This window comes from Lycium barbarum, chromosome 11, assembly GCF_019175385.1.
Source record: "Lycium barbarum isolate Lr01 chromosome 11, ASM1917538v2, whole genome shotgun sequence".
Taxonomy (NCBI): Eukaryota; Viridiplantae; Streptophyta; class Magnoliopsida; order Solanales; family Solanaceae; genus Lycium; species Lycium barbarum.
The window spans coordinates 3,333,948-3,353,097 of NC_083347.1; the positions used below are offsets into that span (position 1 = coordinate 3,333,948).

The 19,150-nt window shown below is 41.2% G+C and overlaps 1 protein-coding gene across 1 annotated transcript; it reads right to left on the minus strand.

Annotated features, from left to right (window-relative positions):
- Positions 1-5,567: 5,567 nt before the first annotated feature.
- LOC132617555 (protein S40-5-like) lies at positions 5,568-6,107 on the minus strand. Its single transcript, XM_060332577.1, has one exon. The coding sequence runs from the start codon at positions 6,105-6,107 to the stop codon at positions 5,568-5,570; it is 540 nt and encodes a 179-aa protein (XP_060188560.1).
- Positions 6,108-19,150: the final 13,043 nt, after the last annotated feature.

Sequence of the window (19,150 nt, forward strand, 5' to 3'; positions counted from 1 at the left end):
ATTAAGAAAAAGGGGAAAATGTTATTGTCTTAACTGGCGTCTTTTGGAAGGAAAAAATAAAAAGCTAAATTAAGAACAATTTAATTTTATTGACTTTTCAGCACTTTTTTGGTGATTTAATTTGAAAGAATATCTACAAAAATATCTTGTAATATCAAGGTTATTTTTATTTATTTATAAGTTAATTTTATTGATTTCATCATACAATTATATTGTTATATCCCGTATTTTTTTTTTATACGTTGGGACATTTTAAGCCAAACGCGACAAGTTAAGACAAGACCATTTTAAGGCGCGAGATAGAGACTTTTAACTCCCGATTTTGTTTCAATGCACAAGTTGCCTATAAATTTTATTGGTATAAAAATATTGTTGGAAATTAGGGGTAAATTAACTAGGATTATATTATTAAGTGGGATTAAAATTTAATCACTTCATTAATTAATTAAGCCTAAGGGGCCGTGTGGGCCCCACCCAAATATATTAAAAAAAATGGATTAAAAATCTGAAAAATTAACAACACAAGTGCAATGTTGAATCATCATGTGAGGGGGGGGGGGGGGGGAGTACGTGTAACATTGTGGGAAACCACATAAATATAATAAGGCATAGTGCAAGAGGACATTTCCCAATTCATTGTTGAAAATCAGCTTTCAAGAACAAGAAAGCACAGCCATGGCTGTTCGGCCAGCTTGATTTTTAGAGGAGAAAAACTGATTTTCATGCTTAGCAAAAATTCTAAGGTGAAGACATTCAATAATGTGTAGTAGTTGGTGGAGAAACAAAAACTAAACAAACCAAAAGAAAGGAGTGCAAGGGAGGAGTCACGGCCAGATTGCATGGCTGAGCAGTGGACAAAATTGTGTTGAAGTTCCAAGTGTAATTTGTGTCTCAAGTGTTATGGATATTCAAGTGACTAGCAAGGTTAAGAAACCAACTTGTTAAGGTAAGAATTGATCACTTCTTTTACGTTTTAGAATGAGTTTGGAGGCATTATGAACATGTATAGATGATGAATTGGATGTGTATAACTTTGCATGTTGGTATTGGATTGTGGTTGTTGAAGTTGAAGTGAGTCGTGTGCTATAGGCTTACATGAAATAATGCTTAATCTTCTTGTACATGTATTAAGAATGGTTTGAATATGGTAGTGTGTATGAAAGGAATGAAAATTATGAAATTTTGTATGTGGTTGTGTTGAAGCCGTGTAGGAGCTGATTTAGGGAATTAATGGACTGTTTTATGTGATACTTTAGTTGTTGATTGTTATGGACATTGTGGTGTATTGTTTGCATTGTAAATATGTGAGTTAAGATGTAAGAAATTATATATGTGGAAGTGGGAAAAACAGTCCAACCGTGGACTGTTTTATGTAAAAGGATGGGCTAATTTATTTTGAATGTTGATTGTTGTTGTCATGGGTTCTAAAATAAGAATGAAGACATTTATGGTTAAAAATTGGAGTTGAAGTCGCTACGGGTTGTTGTAGGAGTTAGTATGTTGTTAATATAGTTTCTTGCGGTTATATAAACAATGTTGCTAAACGTGTTATTATTGTTGCGGTTGAAGTTGGAAAATTGCGACTTGTGATTGTTGCGGGCTGTTGTATAAACTAATAGAATGTTAATATAGCTTCTTATAATTATGTAAGTGACGTCGTTAACATGTGATTGTTGATAGGATTTGTGGATTGGAAGAAAGCATATGTTGTTGTTCTTGTCAAGTGTGAAGATTGCGGGTTGTTTGGTATATGGAGTGGGTTGTTTTGGATAATGTACGGGTTGTCCGAAGCTCTCTTGCGTCATGTTTAAATAGTCTTGGGATGGCACTTGAATGCATGACTAGAATATTGGCTTAATGGTAGTAGTTGGGTTGAATGCGAACGAAACGTCGTCTAAATGTTAGAAAGGGATTATTAACGTTAAAATACGTATTGAATTCCCTCGTAGACTAATCGTAACTCTTGATATCTTGATATAGGATAAGGTACTATTGGGCAGCGAGTACGAGTTATAATACGATTAAACGCTAAAGGTATGTAAAGTCTATTCCTTCCTTCTTTTGGCATGTCCTAGACGTAAGTAAGAAATGATATGAGCCTTGGGGTAAACTCTACTCTCTAGTTCCAAGCATGACTTATGATTCTATTCATTCCTTAATGTTATTGTCACGAGCCTACTATATGATTGACTAACAAATGATGTATGGAAATTCCTACTCTTAAAGAATTGCATAATTAGAGGCATACTTGACCTTCAAAAACTATATCATGTTAAATTGATACATGTATATGAACCCTGAAACGTTCCTTGCTATAGTTTGTAATAAGATTTAGAAAGAACTGAATATGATTATTATCCTGACACTTGAGAGCTGATTAGTTACTTATCTATTGAGTCTCAAAAGATGATTTGCATGTATGTGGTTGCTTATTATTCTGCTCGTGCTTACGGTTACATCCTTCACTGAGTCCCGGGCCGGGACACGTTTTCGTGTGCATATTTACTACATTACTCACCGAGTCCCTCACTAGAGGGCCGGGACACGTTATATATATATGATGATATGATGACATGATGATATGATGTTATGATGACATGATGATATGGGGATGGCGGCCAGGAAGGCATATGATCATTATTCACCGAGTCCCTCACTAGAGGGCCGGGACACGTATATGTACTCGTTTATGATGTTATGATTTTAATTACCGAGCCCCTCACTAGAGGGCCGGGACACGTTATATATGTTATGTACAAAATGATTATTCAGCTTTGACTACTAAACTCTATATTGATATTGGCATGAGGTTGATAAATATGAATTATGTTCAAAGGTAAGTTTTATGGATTTCTGTTTGTTGCATTGGATCCTGCACTCCTTGTCTCAGTATGATCCTAATTACTATATTTCATGCTTTACATGCTCAGTACATATTTCGTACTGACCCCCTTTCTTCGGGGGGGCTGCGTTTCATGCCCGCAGGTACAGACGCTCGTTTCGGAGATCCGCCAGCCTAGGATATCTATTCAGCTACTTTGGAGTGCTCCTTTGTTCCGGAGCCTAGCTTGTGGTATAGATCCTTTTGTTATATATGTATGTGTTTGTTCAGGGTACGGCGGGGCCCTGTCCCGCCATATGATACTGTCATTACTCTTAGAGGTTTGTGGACATTTGTGTGGGTCTGTACATAGTTGTGGTTTCGTTGTATGGATATGACTTATGTTTGGGGCGTACCCATTCGTAGTGGCAGCCTTGTCGGCTTGCATATATATATATATATATATATATGTTTGGGACGTTGCGTGTAGTGGCAGCCTTGTCGGCTTGCGTAGGCATGTATGTTTGCTGTTGGAAATTGTAACTCCTCAGGAGACAGGTGGCTATGACATGCATATATATGATAGCTTTAAAATAATGTCTTGCCTTTTTATACAAATAAGATCACGATATGCTAGCTGTAGATGATTATAGTTAACAAGTGATATGAGTGTCCAACTCGGGCACTAGTCACGGCCTACGGGTTCGGGTCGTGACATATATTTTCGCATTAAATATTTTTGACATTAATTAAATATTTTAATATATTTTGGTAAAAGAAAAGTTAGTCATGGGTTCAATTCAAAGAAACAAATGAAATTAATTTAACATATGGAAATCTCAATTTTGATTATCTCAAACTTTAATCTCAAAAAATTTAAATAAAATAAAAATTAGAAGAGTTTTCAAAATTTTTTTTAACAAATCTAATATATAAGTTAATAAAAATATTTTCCTTTAATTTTTAGATACGTTTTGTACTTTAATATTTTAGAAATCTTTTGAAAGTGTCAATTTAATGTTACAAAAATAAAGAAGCGAGAGCAGAAAAATTCCAAAAAATATGTACAAATTAAATTTATGAATGTCGATTAAGCCCGGGCCAAATGACACTAGTTCCAAGATATATATAAAGGATAAACAAATGTTTTACTACAGTCTACGAGTATGATTTTACGTTATTGTACTGTTAATTTTCTTCTAGCAACTTAATTTATATAAAGCAAAACAAGAGAACAAACAAATGAACAAATTGAAAGTATTTTTGAGTTAAGACGAATTAGATTATGATCTGCAACTCAAACCATATTTGACAACACACTCTTTCCTAAGGCGTATAAATTATGCCTCATTTATTGATTCAATCTATTTTTATTAATACGTGTAAATTTGATCCAGTTCACTTACTTGACACTCCAGTTTTATACTGCAAAATCCCAAATTAAAATGTTGAGGTGCTAATGTCATGATCAATTGATCATATTTGATTATGACTATCAAAGCAAAGCAAATGACTTTTATTACTTAATTAATATGATACTACGTACTAAGCAGTATTTGTATTTATACAATGGGCCAAAAGGAGGCATATGAAACATGCTTTTTCAGTTTATAAAAATGAACTTGATGGAACATCACTTTCTATTTATTTATTTATTTATTTATTTATTTATTTATTTATTTATTTTTTGGTGATCCCACGCATAGCACATGAAATGTATCTCTGGCTTCTTTGTGTTTCTCTTAAACTTGCTCCTTTCCCACATTTTTTTAAGAATAATTTTGTTTTGATATCTATTAATTCGACTAATATAAATTTGTACCATACAAGATCCACACGACTTCATTTTGTTAACACGATTTTCACTATTAATGGTCTTCATCATTATGTTAATTATTGATGACTTTTTAGAAAAAAAAATCCCTCATCAGAAAATCAGATCTTGCCTGCTCTATGATATAGAGAAGGGAAAAGTGTCAAATTTGCCTTTCTACTATGTAAAGGATTAATTTTTTACCATTTGTTATATTATCATATAAAAAGAAAACTTTGGCGTTACTCAAATGATTCAAATATGCTTCTTCAACGCCGTTAAAGTTGTCTAAAGTGGACTCCCAATCTCATGTAACACTAACATTTTGATGAGATAAACATTACGTGACATGCCACCTCATTGACGCCACTGAGCCCTCCCCTACAACCTAAATACTTACATACAAAGACACACTACGCTAAGCACTGTGAATTGATCATTATGTTTTGTCTTGCCTATAATGCACAGTGTTTTTTTTCTTTTCTTTTTCCGTGAGCTTCCTAAGCACCTGTTGGCCCTTACCAAGTGAATATTTAATACAGACAAAGTTTTCTTGAAAAGTCTGCCACTGCTATGTCATAGCTAAAATTTAGTAAAGAAGTAAGAAGAATATAGTGTTGACATCATCCATTAGGTATACTAAATTTTCTCTAAAAAATTACAGAGATAAAAAAAACACAATTGCTACATGCCACTAGCTGCTTAAACAGCAACGAATTCCGAATTTAGACGCTGCTAATCCTGAGTTGAAAATATTAATTCGATTACTAATCAAACTTTTCTTCTGATACATTATAATCATCAACATTCATCGCATCATCTACACGACTATAATACAACCATAACAATAATTACGCCTCAATTCTAAACAAATCAAAATTGATTATACGAATCTTGACTGTTGATCCTTTCAATTAAATTTCAATTTTAATGTTATTCAAGGAACCCTGTTTTGCTTAAAATTGCATTTCTCACCCTGCTCAAATCTCTCCCTTTCAAAGTTCTTCCAACACCTTCACACACTGAAAAAGAAGATATTTTACTCTTTTCAAGTTTTTTAGCAATCCATTCATGTGGAGGCATTATTTCGCCGTCTTCTTCTTCTTCATTATATCCACCACCACTAGAACCGTCATCATATTCATCATCACGCCACGAGGTTTTTTTCAAACTTGTCCCATAAATTTTTGACCAATCGGGTATGTGTACTGGAGCTGAATGCTGAGTTATTTTAGATTTGTGAATTGAATTATTGTTTGATCTTGGAATCATCATGGATGCAGAGGGTAGCCTCCTAGGACTGAAATTTGAAGACGTTTCTTTGTCTCTACTGAGATTTGAACCAAATTCGCATCTTTCGTCGATGACATCACCCCAAATTTGTTCTTCTTGAAATTCTTCATTCCTCATTGATGTCCATCCACTACTACCCTGACTATACAGATTGTACCTCCCTTCATATGACGATGACATCTTCTGCAAAACCCAAAATTCAATCGAAACTTTATACATACAAGTTCGCGATTTTATGTAAAGGGTTATGCTCACTCATTTCCTCTAATTTTATCAGAACCTGCCCCTTAGTAGAGTAGATATTATGATAAATGATGAGTAAGTTGATTAATCTTGTTACCCACTATGTTCGAAAAAGAAATAAACATAAATGGAAATAAAATTTTGTGAGTGTCCTTAAGAAATTTAACACTCTTCTAATATATGAGGTATAAAATTATTTCCTTCCAAACTAGAACAGAACACTTTTACTGGAATAGCAGTACTTCAAACTGCAACAACCTTCTGACGTCAAGACCGAAGCATATCACACGACTCGATTTTGTTGAAAACAAATGCATAGAGGAGGGGAGATATATATTTCGAAATTCAATGAAAAGATGTGAGATGAGTGCAGAACGTACCTCTTTTTCTAATTGAAACAGATAATTTCTTCAAATCTTGTAAATCTTATCTGCAAAATGAAAAGAGAAATAATTAAAACAAAAGAAGACCAATAATACCATTTAAGGGGGAGAAACAGAACGGTTTCTTCTATTGCTTTCAACATCAGAAACCTGTGTTATTTTTACCTTAAAATCCTATGAATAGCTCTTGCTGATGAATGAGATTCTCAGAAGAGAGAGTCACAGAGGAGAGGGGAAATAGTGAGCAATCAAAGGAGAGAGATAAAGACTTTATAAATTTTGGACTTAAAAAGAGATTTCCTAAATAATTGACCTGTGTGTATTTTACATTTTGTCTTTAGCAAAATGCTCGACATTTTGATAAGGAAAGTGATAAATAATGTAAATATGTAGTCAAAGAATATTTTGTAAATCTTCTATTTTAGGTTAGTATATTTTGTAGCCTAATAGGACACTGTAACTATGGTATATTTACCAACTCAATCAATGAGAATAATCACGGAATTAATCTCTTTCATGGTATCAGATACTAGGGTTTCTTTTCTTCCTCTTCCGCTGCCCTAATTTTTCTGTCGTCCTCTTCCTTTTTTCCGTCCACCTTCTTGCCGTCCATCAATGGCAGACACCAAGTTCCATCCTGCTATGGTTGTCTCCAACATCAAGAATCACATTCCTATCGTTCTTGAGATGGAAACGAATCATTATTCGGCTTGGGCCGAATTATTCAAGCTTCATGCCCGGTCTCACCGTGTCCTTTCCCACATTCTGCCGACCGGAAAGGAGAAAGCTCCTTCCACCGACGAAGAAAAGGAGTTGTGGTCCACCTTGGTAAAGGAGGCCTGGGATCGCCTCCGTAATCTTTTTCAAGACAACAAAAACTCCCGTGCCGTTGCATTGGAACATGATTTCTCTCATGTCAAGATGCGGGATTTTCCGAACGCTTCGGCGTATTGTCAACGACTCAAGACCTTGGCCGATCAACTCAAGAGCGTGGGGGCTCCGGTGACCGACAACCGCCTCGTTCTTCAACTGGTGGCTGGCCTCACCGAGGCGTACAAGAATGTGGGCACCTACATCCGGCAAAGTAATCCTCTTACACCATTCTCCGAAGCTTGGTCAAGTCTGTGCCTTGAGGAAAAGGCGTTAGCTGAAATGAATGATGACTCGCCCACGGCTATGGTGGCTAATTCCCAACGTGAGTTTGATGACTCTACTCCTATGGAAAATTCAAGTCGTTCTCACCATCATCGGGGCAAAAATAACCACAAAAATCGTGGCTCTAGCGGCGGGAAAAATAACGGCGGTGGCCGTGGTTCTGGCGGCAGCAGTACCAATCGTCGCCATGGTGGTCGTTCCTCAGGCGACCGGCAGCAGGTCCTCGTGCAGCAGCAACGGCAGCAGTCCTATTCATCGTGGCCATGGGGGTGGATGCCTCAATGGGCTCCCCCTTGCCCGTATCCCACCCAGCAGTGGGCTCGGCCACAGTAGCAGTGGCAGCCGCCGCCCCTTCTTCTGGCGGCAGGTCGATGGCCCAACCTGGAATTTTGGGCTCGCGACCACAGCAGCAAGCATATGCCGCAGCAGGCCCAACGACGCAGTGAACTCCGACTGATATTGAATCGGCCATGCACACGATGACGTTGAGCCAACCCGATCCAAATTGGTATATGGATACCGGCGCCACATCCCATATGACATCCACAAAAGGTACTCTCTCGTCTTATTTTAATTTGAGCGATCATAATAATGGCATTGTTGTTGGTGATGGTAAGTCAATTCCAATTCGAGGTTGTGATCATGCTAAATTGCCTCCCCCGAACCCTCTATTATTATTAAATAATGTCCTTCATGCTCCAAAACTCATAAAGAATTTAATATCGGTTCGTAAATTTACTACTGATAACTCTGTAAGTGTTGAATTTGATCCTTATGGGTTTTCTGTGAAGGATTTCCGGACGGGGATGGCTCTCATGAGATGTCATAGTATGGGTACTCTTTATCCATTGTCTACCTTCTAATTTTCCACCAATTCACCATCAACTTTTGCTGCCTTGTCTTCTACACGTTGGCATGTCGTTTGGGACACCCGGGAGCTTCTATTTTGGATTTTCTTAGGCACAATAAAAGCATTGAATGTAATAGTTCTAGTTCATCTAGTATTTGTCATTCTTGCGTTCTTGGTAAACATGTTAAGTTGCCCTTTGCTAGTTCTATTTCCGAAACTTTATTTCCGTTTGACATTATTCATAGTGATTTGTGGACTTCCCCCGTTTTGAGTTCTATGGGGCATCGTTATTATGTTCTGTTCTTGGATGATTTTACAATTTTTTTGTGGACTTTCCCTTTGGCTAGAAAATCTGATGTTTACTCAAAATTCATAGAGTTTAAGTCCCATATTCTTACTCAATTTGAACGTCCTATCAAAAATGTCCAATGCGATAATGGGAGGGGATATGATAATGGTCAATTTGAAAAATTTTGTGCGTCCAATGGGATGTCTTTCCGTCTTTTGTGTCCTCATACATCCTCTTAAAATGGGAAAGCCGAAAGAAAAATTCGTTCAATAAATAATGTCATCCGGACTCTTCTTGCTCATGCCTCCATTCCTCCATTTTTTTGGCATCATGCATTGCAAATGGCGACTTATCTCCTTAATATTTTACCAAGCAAGTTGTTGGGTCACAAATCTCCTTTAGAAGTCCTTTACCAACGGAAACCATTTTATTCTCATCTCCGGGTCTTTGGGTGTTTATGTTATCCCCTTTTTTCGGCTACTACTATTCACAAGTTGCAACCTCGGTCAACTCTATGTATTTTTTTGGGATATCCACCAAGCCATCGTGGCTACAAATGTTTTGATTTATCCTCAAATAAAATCATTATTTGTCGTCACGTGTTATTTGATGAGACTCAATTTCCGTTTTCTAAAATCCACACTCCCACTCCCACCACGTATGACTTCCTTGATGATGGTTTTTCCCCTTACTTGATACGTCATCTCTCCACCAGCCCCCCTCCACCGCTGCCGTGTCCCCCTCCACCGTTGCCCAATGGGTTTCCGCCTGCTCTGGGCCAGCTGCCCACGCCACCTTTGGCTGGGCAGCAACGTCTGCCTTCCTCTACGCTGGACCAGCCCGCACCTATGCCCAGCCAGCTTACCAACAACCCACAAAACTCCACCACTCCTCCTCCTGTCCAGCAGCCACCTACCCAAACGCGCATGGTCACTCGTAGTCAGCGCGGGATTTTTAAGCCCAAGCACCCATTTAATCTACATACGGCGGTTACCAGGTCCCCCATACCTCGTAATCCGTTGGATGCGCTACGTGACCCGAATTGGACATTGGCCATGGATGATGAATATGATGCTCTTATTAAAAATAAGACGTGGGATTTGGTACCCCGTCCACCTAATGTGAATGTTATTCGGTCTATGTGGATTTTTACTCATAAAGAAAAGTCTAATGGTGATTTTGAGAGGCATAAAGCCCGTCTTGTAGGTGATGGAAAAACACAGCAGGTTGGCATTGATTGTGGTGAGACTTTCAGTCTGGTCGTAAAGCCAGCAACGATTCGCACTGTCTTAAGTCTAGCTCTATCTAAGCATTGGCCCATTCATCAGTTGGATGTAAAAAATGCATTTCTTCATGGCGAGCTCAAGGAGACAGTATATATGCATCAACCAATGGGTTTTCGAGACCCATCTCATCCTGATTATGTGTGCTTGTTGCGCAAGTCCTTATATGGGCTTAAACAAGCACCGAGGGCTTGGTATAAAAGATTTGCTGACTTTGTTTATTCCATTGGTATTGCTAATAGCAGGTCTGACAACTCTTTGTTCATCTACCACAAAGGGCACGACTTGGCATACATTTTACTATATGTGGATGATATTATTCTTACTGCTTCTTCAGATACTCTCCGCTGTTCGATTATGGACCTTCTTGGCTCAGAATTTGCAATGAAGGACCTAGGTCCTTTGAATTTTTTTCTTGGCATTGCGGTGACCCGTCACAAGGGTGGTATGTTTCTTTCGCAACGAAGTTATGCTTCGGAGATTATTGAACGTGCAGGCATGTCATCGTGTAAGCCTTCTTCCACTCCGGTTGACACTAAACTAAAGGTCAGTGCCTCTTCTGGCGATCTTTGTGAAGATCCCACTCATTTCCGGAGTCTTGCAGGTGCTCTTCAGTATCTTACTTTTACTAGACCGGATATCTCTTATGCCGTACAGCAGATTTGTCTTCATATGCATTCTCCACGAGATACGCATATGCTTGCTCTTAAACGGATCATTCGGTATATTCAGGGTACACTTGATCATGGTTTGCATCTCTACCCATCTTCGGTCACTGATTTGATTTCCTATACTGATGTTGATTGGGGGGGACGTCCCGACACACGACGTTCAACGTCGGGTTATTGCGTGTGTTTGGGAGATAATTTGATATCTTGGTCATCCAAGCGCCAACCTACTCTATCTCGCTCTAGTGCAGAAGCAGAATATAGGGGGGTTGCTAATGTTGTCTCTGAATCATGCTGGATACGTAACCTCCTTTTGGAACTACATTGTCCGGTCCCTAAGGCTACTTTGGTTTATTGTGATAATGTCAGTGCCATCTATCTGTCAGGAAATCCAGTTCAACATGAGCGCACCAAGCACATTGAGATGGATATCCATTTTGTTCGTGAGAAGGTGGCGCGCGGACACGTACGTGTCCTTCATGTTCCGTCCCGATATCAGCTCGCCGATATTTTCACTAAAGGACTGCCACAGGTCTTATTTGAGGATTTTCGGCACAGTCTCATCGTTCGTAAACCTCCCGTTTCAACTGCGGGGGTGTGATAAATAATGTAAATATGTAGTCAAAGAATATTTTGTAAATCTTCTATTTTAGGTTAGTATATTTTGTAGCCTAATAGGACACTGTAACTATGGTATATTTACCAACTCAATCAATGAGAATAATCACGGAATTAATCTCTTTCAGAAAGGTTAGTGAGACCATATGAAATATGTAAACTATTTCACTTACACTGACAATTTCATGAATGTTAGATCCATTTTAGAATGTTGTTGGAACCAAAACCAAGATAAAAGTGATTTTAGAATGTGTTTAAGTTTTATACAATGTCGGGGTAAATAATTTTTTAAAGTATCAGGTCATTTTGAGATATTTGTAGATAAACATTCGCAAAGTGTGATATACAAGGAAGAGGTAGTCCCAGCGGTGAAAGATCCGCTGGGAGTTTGTCTCAGTTGGAAGAGTTTGTCTCGGTTGAAAACTATACAATTGGGAGCTCAATAAAATTTCAGTTGCGCTCATATTCATTATTGTAGAAATTGTATTCAAGCTTTTCCCAAAACCTTCAAACTATACAATTGGGAGCTCAATAAAATTTCAGTTGTGCTCACATTCATTATTGTAGAAATTGTATTCAAGCTTTTCCCAAAACCCTTCTCATCAATGGACTCTTAACATATACGATCACCGCTAATTCTAGGTTACGGTACATTTCGGAACTCAAAAGATTCTCATTCAGTGGTGGGGTATTTATAAAACAGAAGGACTTGTTTAAGGAATAGCGAATTAAATTGAAAACTTAAAAATAAGATATGTTACCTGCTACTGCAGATAAAAATGACGTGGGTGTCTAAAAATTTGTATAACACTTAAAACTCTTTTAGAATACAGTAAATTGCAAATAAATTAGCAGGGAGAGCTAGTACCTCCTTGCTTTATAATAAGACTCCATCACATGGAAATTAGCTGGTTAATTCTCTTTCCCTTTTCCTGGTTGTTTCCTTAAATTGACTACATCTGCAAGAAACTTTTTATCCTCAATAAAGCTCCTTTACAGAAAAAAAGTCTATAAGCACCAACATTAGTGCTCTGCTTAGTGCACTGCACTTGTAAATTTTACAACATAATTTACATTATCGTGTTTAGTTAAACCTTGTTTTTTTTCACACATCGCCCCTTGTTAACAAAAAGTGAATCTCTTAATTAAGCTCATTAAGGTGACTTCCAAGAAAGCTCAGGTGATATTGATGTCGCCTAGTTAGGATAATCAAATTAATCTAATTTTTGCTGTGTGTCCACCACCTTAATTTTTTAAGGAAAAGGCAAAAGAGGCACACTGATTGATGTTTCTCCAAATAAAGTGAGATTCTGATGAAGATTCCTGCTGGCACTCTCTGTATTTAGACTTTTGCAAATGATGATTTTTATTTTTTAGTATATACAATTTTTTGTGATTTTCCACCATTGTCTGGTATTGGCTTGAAGTCCCATACTATAAGCTTTTTCATACACAAAAAAAGATACTATTCAATATTCATCTCAACATAACCCTTTGTGGTTGAATATACATATACTAAAAATATAATCGCAAGTAGTTCCATATGAGTGAAATTATTAACTCGAACAATACAATAAGAGACCTACTGAAACATGTTAAGATACGCTACTAATATATCGCTATTCTAGAAAAAAAAAATCAACTCTTTAATTGGGATTTAACAATCTTAAAACGCCAAATTATTAGATCCCATAAACATGCTATATGTCTCAATTGATTATCATCAAATAAGAAGTAAGAAATAAAAATAAAAATAAAAAAAGTTAAGATGGGCTGCAAATATTTTACTTAGTTAAACAAGATAATATATTTTGTAAAGCATGTGTTCAACATGACGACAGAACCAAAGATCTTAATATATGTAAATAGAGAAACCAAAGCAGAATTCTCTACTCAGCGCAATATGGTTGAACATTTCTAAGTTGAGAGTAAACAAAGTTATCAATGAAAAATAAGACATGAATTTACCCTTTGAAAGCGAAAGAAAAATAAGCTTCTACCGTAAAGACAAAGAAGAGCTGCCGCCATTCAATGTATCTGCCTGATTTCTAGACAGACATAGATTTTGCACATTTCACGTTCATACATATATTTACCCCGGATTCGGATAATTAATTAAATTTATAAGTGGATATAGAATATGTGTTTTGTTCTTGATGTCTGCTAGACAAAGAAAACAAAATATTTGAAGGTTCCTTGGTAGAACGGCTAATGACGACAGTGGGCTAGCGATACAAAGGTTTGTGAACAATGTATGATACTTGATGGATGAAATGCAATAATAACAATAACGGGTGGCCTTGGCCGAATTAAATGATGAAAGAGTTTGTATATAAGAATTCTTCTACTACAAATGTTCTTGGAAAGTAAGAAAAGCCAACCCCCTCCAAGGAGGGGGGTGTGCTCTATTTATAGTGGCACTCCCATGGTTCTCTTACAATATGAGGCAATAAAATAATAATAACAAGGACTGCTCTGCACGGATTTGGTGGGATTAGACTGACGGCGCCGTTTGACATACGCATGGTAGGTAGTTGACCGTGATTTGACGTTACTGGCATGTAGCTTGTCTGCAACGGCCACACGGACAAACGGCCACTCGGATCACCGCCCGATCGGACCAACGGCTATGAAAGCCCGAGTCCTCAGGCTTGGTCGCTCCAACGATGCAGAAGGCAGATCCGTCGGTCTCTTTGCTTAGCTTCGGCCCAAGCATTGCCCCGGTCAAGGGCGAATAGTATCCGACACGTCCCTACTCCTTCCTCCGGTTCCTCGCTCCACCGGTTTTCCTCCTATCCGGTTTTTACCGTATACAGATAGCCCCACACTTCCCGGATCTCCGATCTATCGGAGTAACGGGGAGTGGATAACTTTTGAAGACCGGTGGGTCTGTCAGCTTGTCGTTACCTTCTCATTTTGGCGGGAATGGCTGCATAACGCCTCCCCTTTCATCGGCCACGTGTCACACCCCGGGTGGTCTGCTCCTGCCACCCGTCCTTTGCACGTCGTTTCAGGTCGCTTTGCATTAATGACGGGGCACGTGGCGCCGCCTGATTGGTCACCCTCGGTAACCGTTCCTCTCCCATGCCTATATAAGGCCTTCTACCCCTTCACTTTACCATTTTCACTTTTTGCATCCTCCTCAACCCTAATCCAATTCTGCGTTTTTTCTACTTGCTCCACACACAACTAACTTCATATTTGGTTTTCCTATTGATTTGTTGCTTCATATTGTGTGCACAAGAGTCAACCTTGTCACCACTGCTGTCGAGTATCCTTTGTTTGAGCGTTGCTGTTTCGACTTTGCCTTTTATCGAACCATCAGTTCCTTCGTTCTTCTCAAATTTCTCTCTTCGGCCTTCTTTCTTTCATATTTTCAAGATGTCCGAATCAACTTCCCATGATGCCCCACTGGTATCTTCCCTGGGAGCTGAGCCTGCATCCCCGGTTAAATTCGAGCCCACGGCATCGGATATCATACTGGCCAAATTAAATTTCAACAAAGACCTTGAGGCCGAAAAGCCTTCCTCCGTTTCAGACAAGGGATTCGACGTGAGGCGGTATCCCTCGTCCATCACCGATGAGAGGCTCGACATAGTCCGGGCCGATTGCGGGTGGGACACTCGTCCCTTTCGGGTCTTCTCCCCCGGACCTGATGAATTCGTTACCGACTATCGTGAAGGGTTCTTGTACGTTTACACATACCCCTTTACTCTCAAACTCGACCCTCCGGTGGATCCGGTCATTCTCGATATGTGCCGCACCTACGGCGTTACGCTGGCCCAGATCGGCCCAAATGTTTGGAGGGTCGTGGCGTGTCTCTGGTCATTGGCCAACAACGCCGAGTAGGAGTTCACACTAGCCCATCTGATACGCCTATACTCCCCGAGGCTATTCCGGGGTGGTGTAATGAAACTGGCCAAACGGAGCCGGAATCCGTTCTTTGCGAAAATGGACGAAGACAGAGACCGGGGATGGTTGGAGCGATTCGTCCGGGTGAAAACCGAGGACATAATTCCGGCCGAGCATATGCCTTTCCCGGAGAAGTGGAATAACAAGCGTAAGTCCCAAGCCTCAAATAATTGCTTTGGTATTGCTTTGTCAAATTTTGATTCTTCCTTCTCACTGTTTCTTCTTTACTTTTGCCAGCCAATGGGTACGTTCCTCCGGTCATCCGGAACCTGAAAGATTGGGTCACCGTGCTCCTCGCCCAGCATCCCTACGAGGACCGGACATGGGCTCACCTGTCCCGTGGCCGATGGGTCGCCCAAAACCACAGTAACCTTCTATTTTTATTCTGTTGCATTCCCCTTTATTTGTTTCATCCTTTGATCTTTGCTAACATCTTGTCTTTTTAGGTCTGCCTAAGGGCTCGGTAACTACCAGATCGGAGTCGGGGACCGCCCTTCCGGCAACGGCGCCCGAATTCGACACAGCGGGTTCTTCCCGTGTCCTCTCCAAAGCTGCAAAAAGAAAGCGGCCCTCCGAAAAGATGCAGACGCCGAAAAGGAAGAAAGCAAGGAGTGTTGCTCGCCCTTCGAGGGAAGAGACAGAACCCGATATCATTGTTCGGAGAGTCGGCTCCGTTCCCACCGTGGCTTCAATACCGGAGGGGGCGGTATCCGTTCCGCCCCTTCCTTCCATCGGCGAGGGTCTCTTGATTCCTGCTCCACGCTCAGGTGCGGAAGAAATACTTTCACCAGCTCCTCTTCGGTCGATTGACTTTGTCGACATTTCAGGTGAAACTTCTTCGGAAGACGCTCCCCTGCAAAGAAAGAGGCCCGAGGAAGCGGTTGAAGTTGAAGCCGATAAAGGGGTCTCCCCGGTACAGGAGAGCGAAGCCCCCACGGGCGCTCGCCCGTCCCCCCAGTACGAGCCTGTTACAATTGCGGAGCCCTCGGCCTTTGCCGAAAATATTGAAGCTCCTCCAAGTTCATCTACCCCGGTTCTGCGGGTGGATGACTTTGACAATATGTTCTCGAGCACCCCCCTGCTACCGGAGAAGCAGCGGGCTTTGGTCATCTGCATATTCCTCGGGTCACAAGGCCGGCTAGCCGGGTCCCCGATTCAGGGGCCAGGGACAGCTTGGTGAATATCTTCCCGGCTCCGAGCGTGGAGCCAAGGAGGACTAGATCGGCCGTAGTCACCATACCCGAGGACTGCAGCTTTCTGTCGCGCCCGGTGGGCGTAGCGAGCTATCTGCGGCCCCTTATCTCTGAATTGGACAAGTGCAAAATGACCGGGCTCACCTAGCAGTGCCTCATTAACGAGGGTATGCATGCAAGCAACCGGGTAAGCCCTTCTGTCATCCTTGTTCAATTTATTCGTGGATTTTATCCTTACTTCGCCTAATCCTTCTGACTCGTTTCACCTGTAGAGTGTGGTGCTGGTTAATGAAGCTTTCATCCGTGCCCAACATGAGATAGATGATCTTCGATGGCACTTGGACACCTAAGGCCGAGAAACGGAGAAATATTGGCATCTCCTTCAGGAGAAGGAGGAAGAGTTGAATCGGGCGGCCGTGTTGGCCAACCTTCGTCCCGAGCTCGATGCGGATAAGGACGAAAACCGTTGTTTGAAGAGTGAGTTGGCCGCTATGACCGACTATAACCGGAGCCTCGAGGCTGAAAAGATCGGCCTTAGCCGGGATAAAGCCCAGTTTTCTTCGAGGCTAGATGAATTGGATACCACGGTTTCTCGACTTCGGGGGGAGCTGGACTCGGTGAATGCTGATGCAACAACCCTGACCGAGATAAACCGACGGCTCGAGTCCGAGGCCGCTTTGTCCGACGAGCGCAGGAGGGTGTTCGAAGATAAAGCCGAGGAGCGATCTCGGATGTGCCAAGGCCTGAGAACCGAGCTCGAGGAGGCGGTTATCGCCAACGATGCCCTTAAGGCCGAGCTGGATGCTGCCACTGGTAGGATAAGTGTCCTTGAAGGGGACCGGACTGATCTGGAAGTGAAACTGGCCAAGGCTGAGGCCGACTTGGAAGAAATATAGAGAAGCGTTGAGGCGGCCGAGGCTCACACTGCTATCGTTGCCGAGTGCGAGAAGTGGAAGTCTCGGCGAATCACCCTTGAGCAAGCCGAGCATGGTCTCTCGGATCTTCCGACCCTGTTACTCGAGGCCAAGAGGATGGAGGAAGAAGCCAATCGCTCCCTCAGGTCCGAGTCAGATGACTCCGAGCGAACTGTGTCCGAGCACTCATCCACCTCCAGTCACGCTGGATAGTATGGGGCTTATGCCTTGCTTTTTGTTTTTGTTTTTTGCCCTCGAAGTTGCCCTTGTAGGACTTAGTTTTTCTTTTGATGTAAGGGACATCCATTGTATAAATGAAAAGTGCATCTTTCTTGCTTCTTCGTTTGAATGTTTGTTTACTGCTTTTGCTATAGCTGTTGGTCCGTTCTAGGACCGGTCGACTCATAGTCGTTAATTCATTGTGCCCGTCGGTTTTATCCGATATTTTATGGCCGGTGGCTTATCAAATTTTGGCTTGGATCATGATAATCTCGTTGCCTTTGTCGAATTTCGAACAAGGTACCCGGCGTAGGGTATGCGAATGAGGCAGCGTCGAGATTCGACGGTTATCGATTGGGCATAGTATATTTAACAGAGAGTTGTTTTCCCAACTTGTGTTTGCAAAATGTTTGTACACATGAGAATTTTAACTCTTTCTCGTTTAGCCGTAGCAAATGTAAAATGGGACACGATTCATTATGATCGTTTGGTCCTTACATCGGGGACTATGGCCGGTGGTCGGGCCCTAGTTTTGCCGTAGCAAATGTTGAATGGGACACGATTCGTTATGATCGTTTGGTCCTTACATCGGGGACTATGGGCGGTGTCCGGGCCCTAGTTTTGCCGTAGCAAATGTTGAGCTTCTTCGTTTGTTTTAATCGGTGTCATCTTTGGTGTAGCATAGTACTCCCCTAGCACTGATCCGATCTTCAAGGTTGGGTGAGTGCTATTATGTCCCCCACCGAAGGGTGCGACACCGGTTATTCGGGTACTTGCCCTTCATATTCGTCAAGTAACACGTTGTACTCGTTGTCTCGTTAAAAACCTTGTCGGAAAATCCATTTTGGGACAAAACCGGACTAAGGAAAATAGTGCAACACGTGTTTTCAGATCTGGGTTCTAATTTTGTCCCACTCTTGTCTTCCTGTAAAAAAGAGAAAAGTTAATAAGAGAATACGGGGGGACCATACCTCAGCAGTAGTATCTCTTTAGGTGGGCCACGTTCCAGTTATTACGCAGACGCTGCCCGTCCATGGACTCCAATTGATACGACCCTTTGCCCGTTATACCGGTTATCTTGTACGGGCCTTCCTAGTTCGGACCCAGCTTTCCCTCGTTGGGGTTCTTGGTGTGCAAGGTAATTTTTCGAAGTACTAAATCCCCCACTTGGAAATGTCGAAAGTTGGCTCTTCGGTTGTAATATCTTTCCATCCTCTATTTTTGGGCCGCTATGCGGACCGACGCTCCTTCGCGTAGCTCATCCGCGAGGTCGAGCTTCACGACCATAGCCTCCCCGTTTGATTCTTCGGTGGCATATCTGAAACGGAGGTTCGGTTCGCCAACCTCCACGGGGATGAGGGCTTCGGCTCCGTAAACTAATGAGAACGGGGTTTCCCCCGTGCTCGATTTGGATGTGGTTCTGTAAGCCCAGAGCATCTCCGGGAGTATTTCCCTCCAATTATGCTTCGATGCCTCAAGTCTCTTCCTCAGATTTT

Coding starts and splice junctions, on each gene's coding strand:
- LOC132617555 (XM_060332577.1), bottom strand. CDS start 6,107: ATGTCATCGTCATATGAAGGGAGGTACAATCTGTATAGTCAGGGTAGT.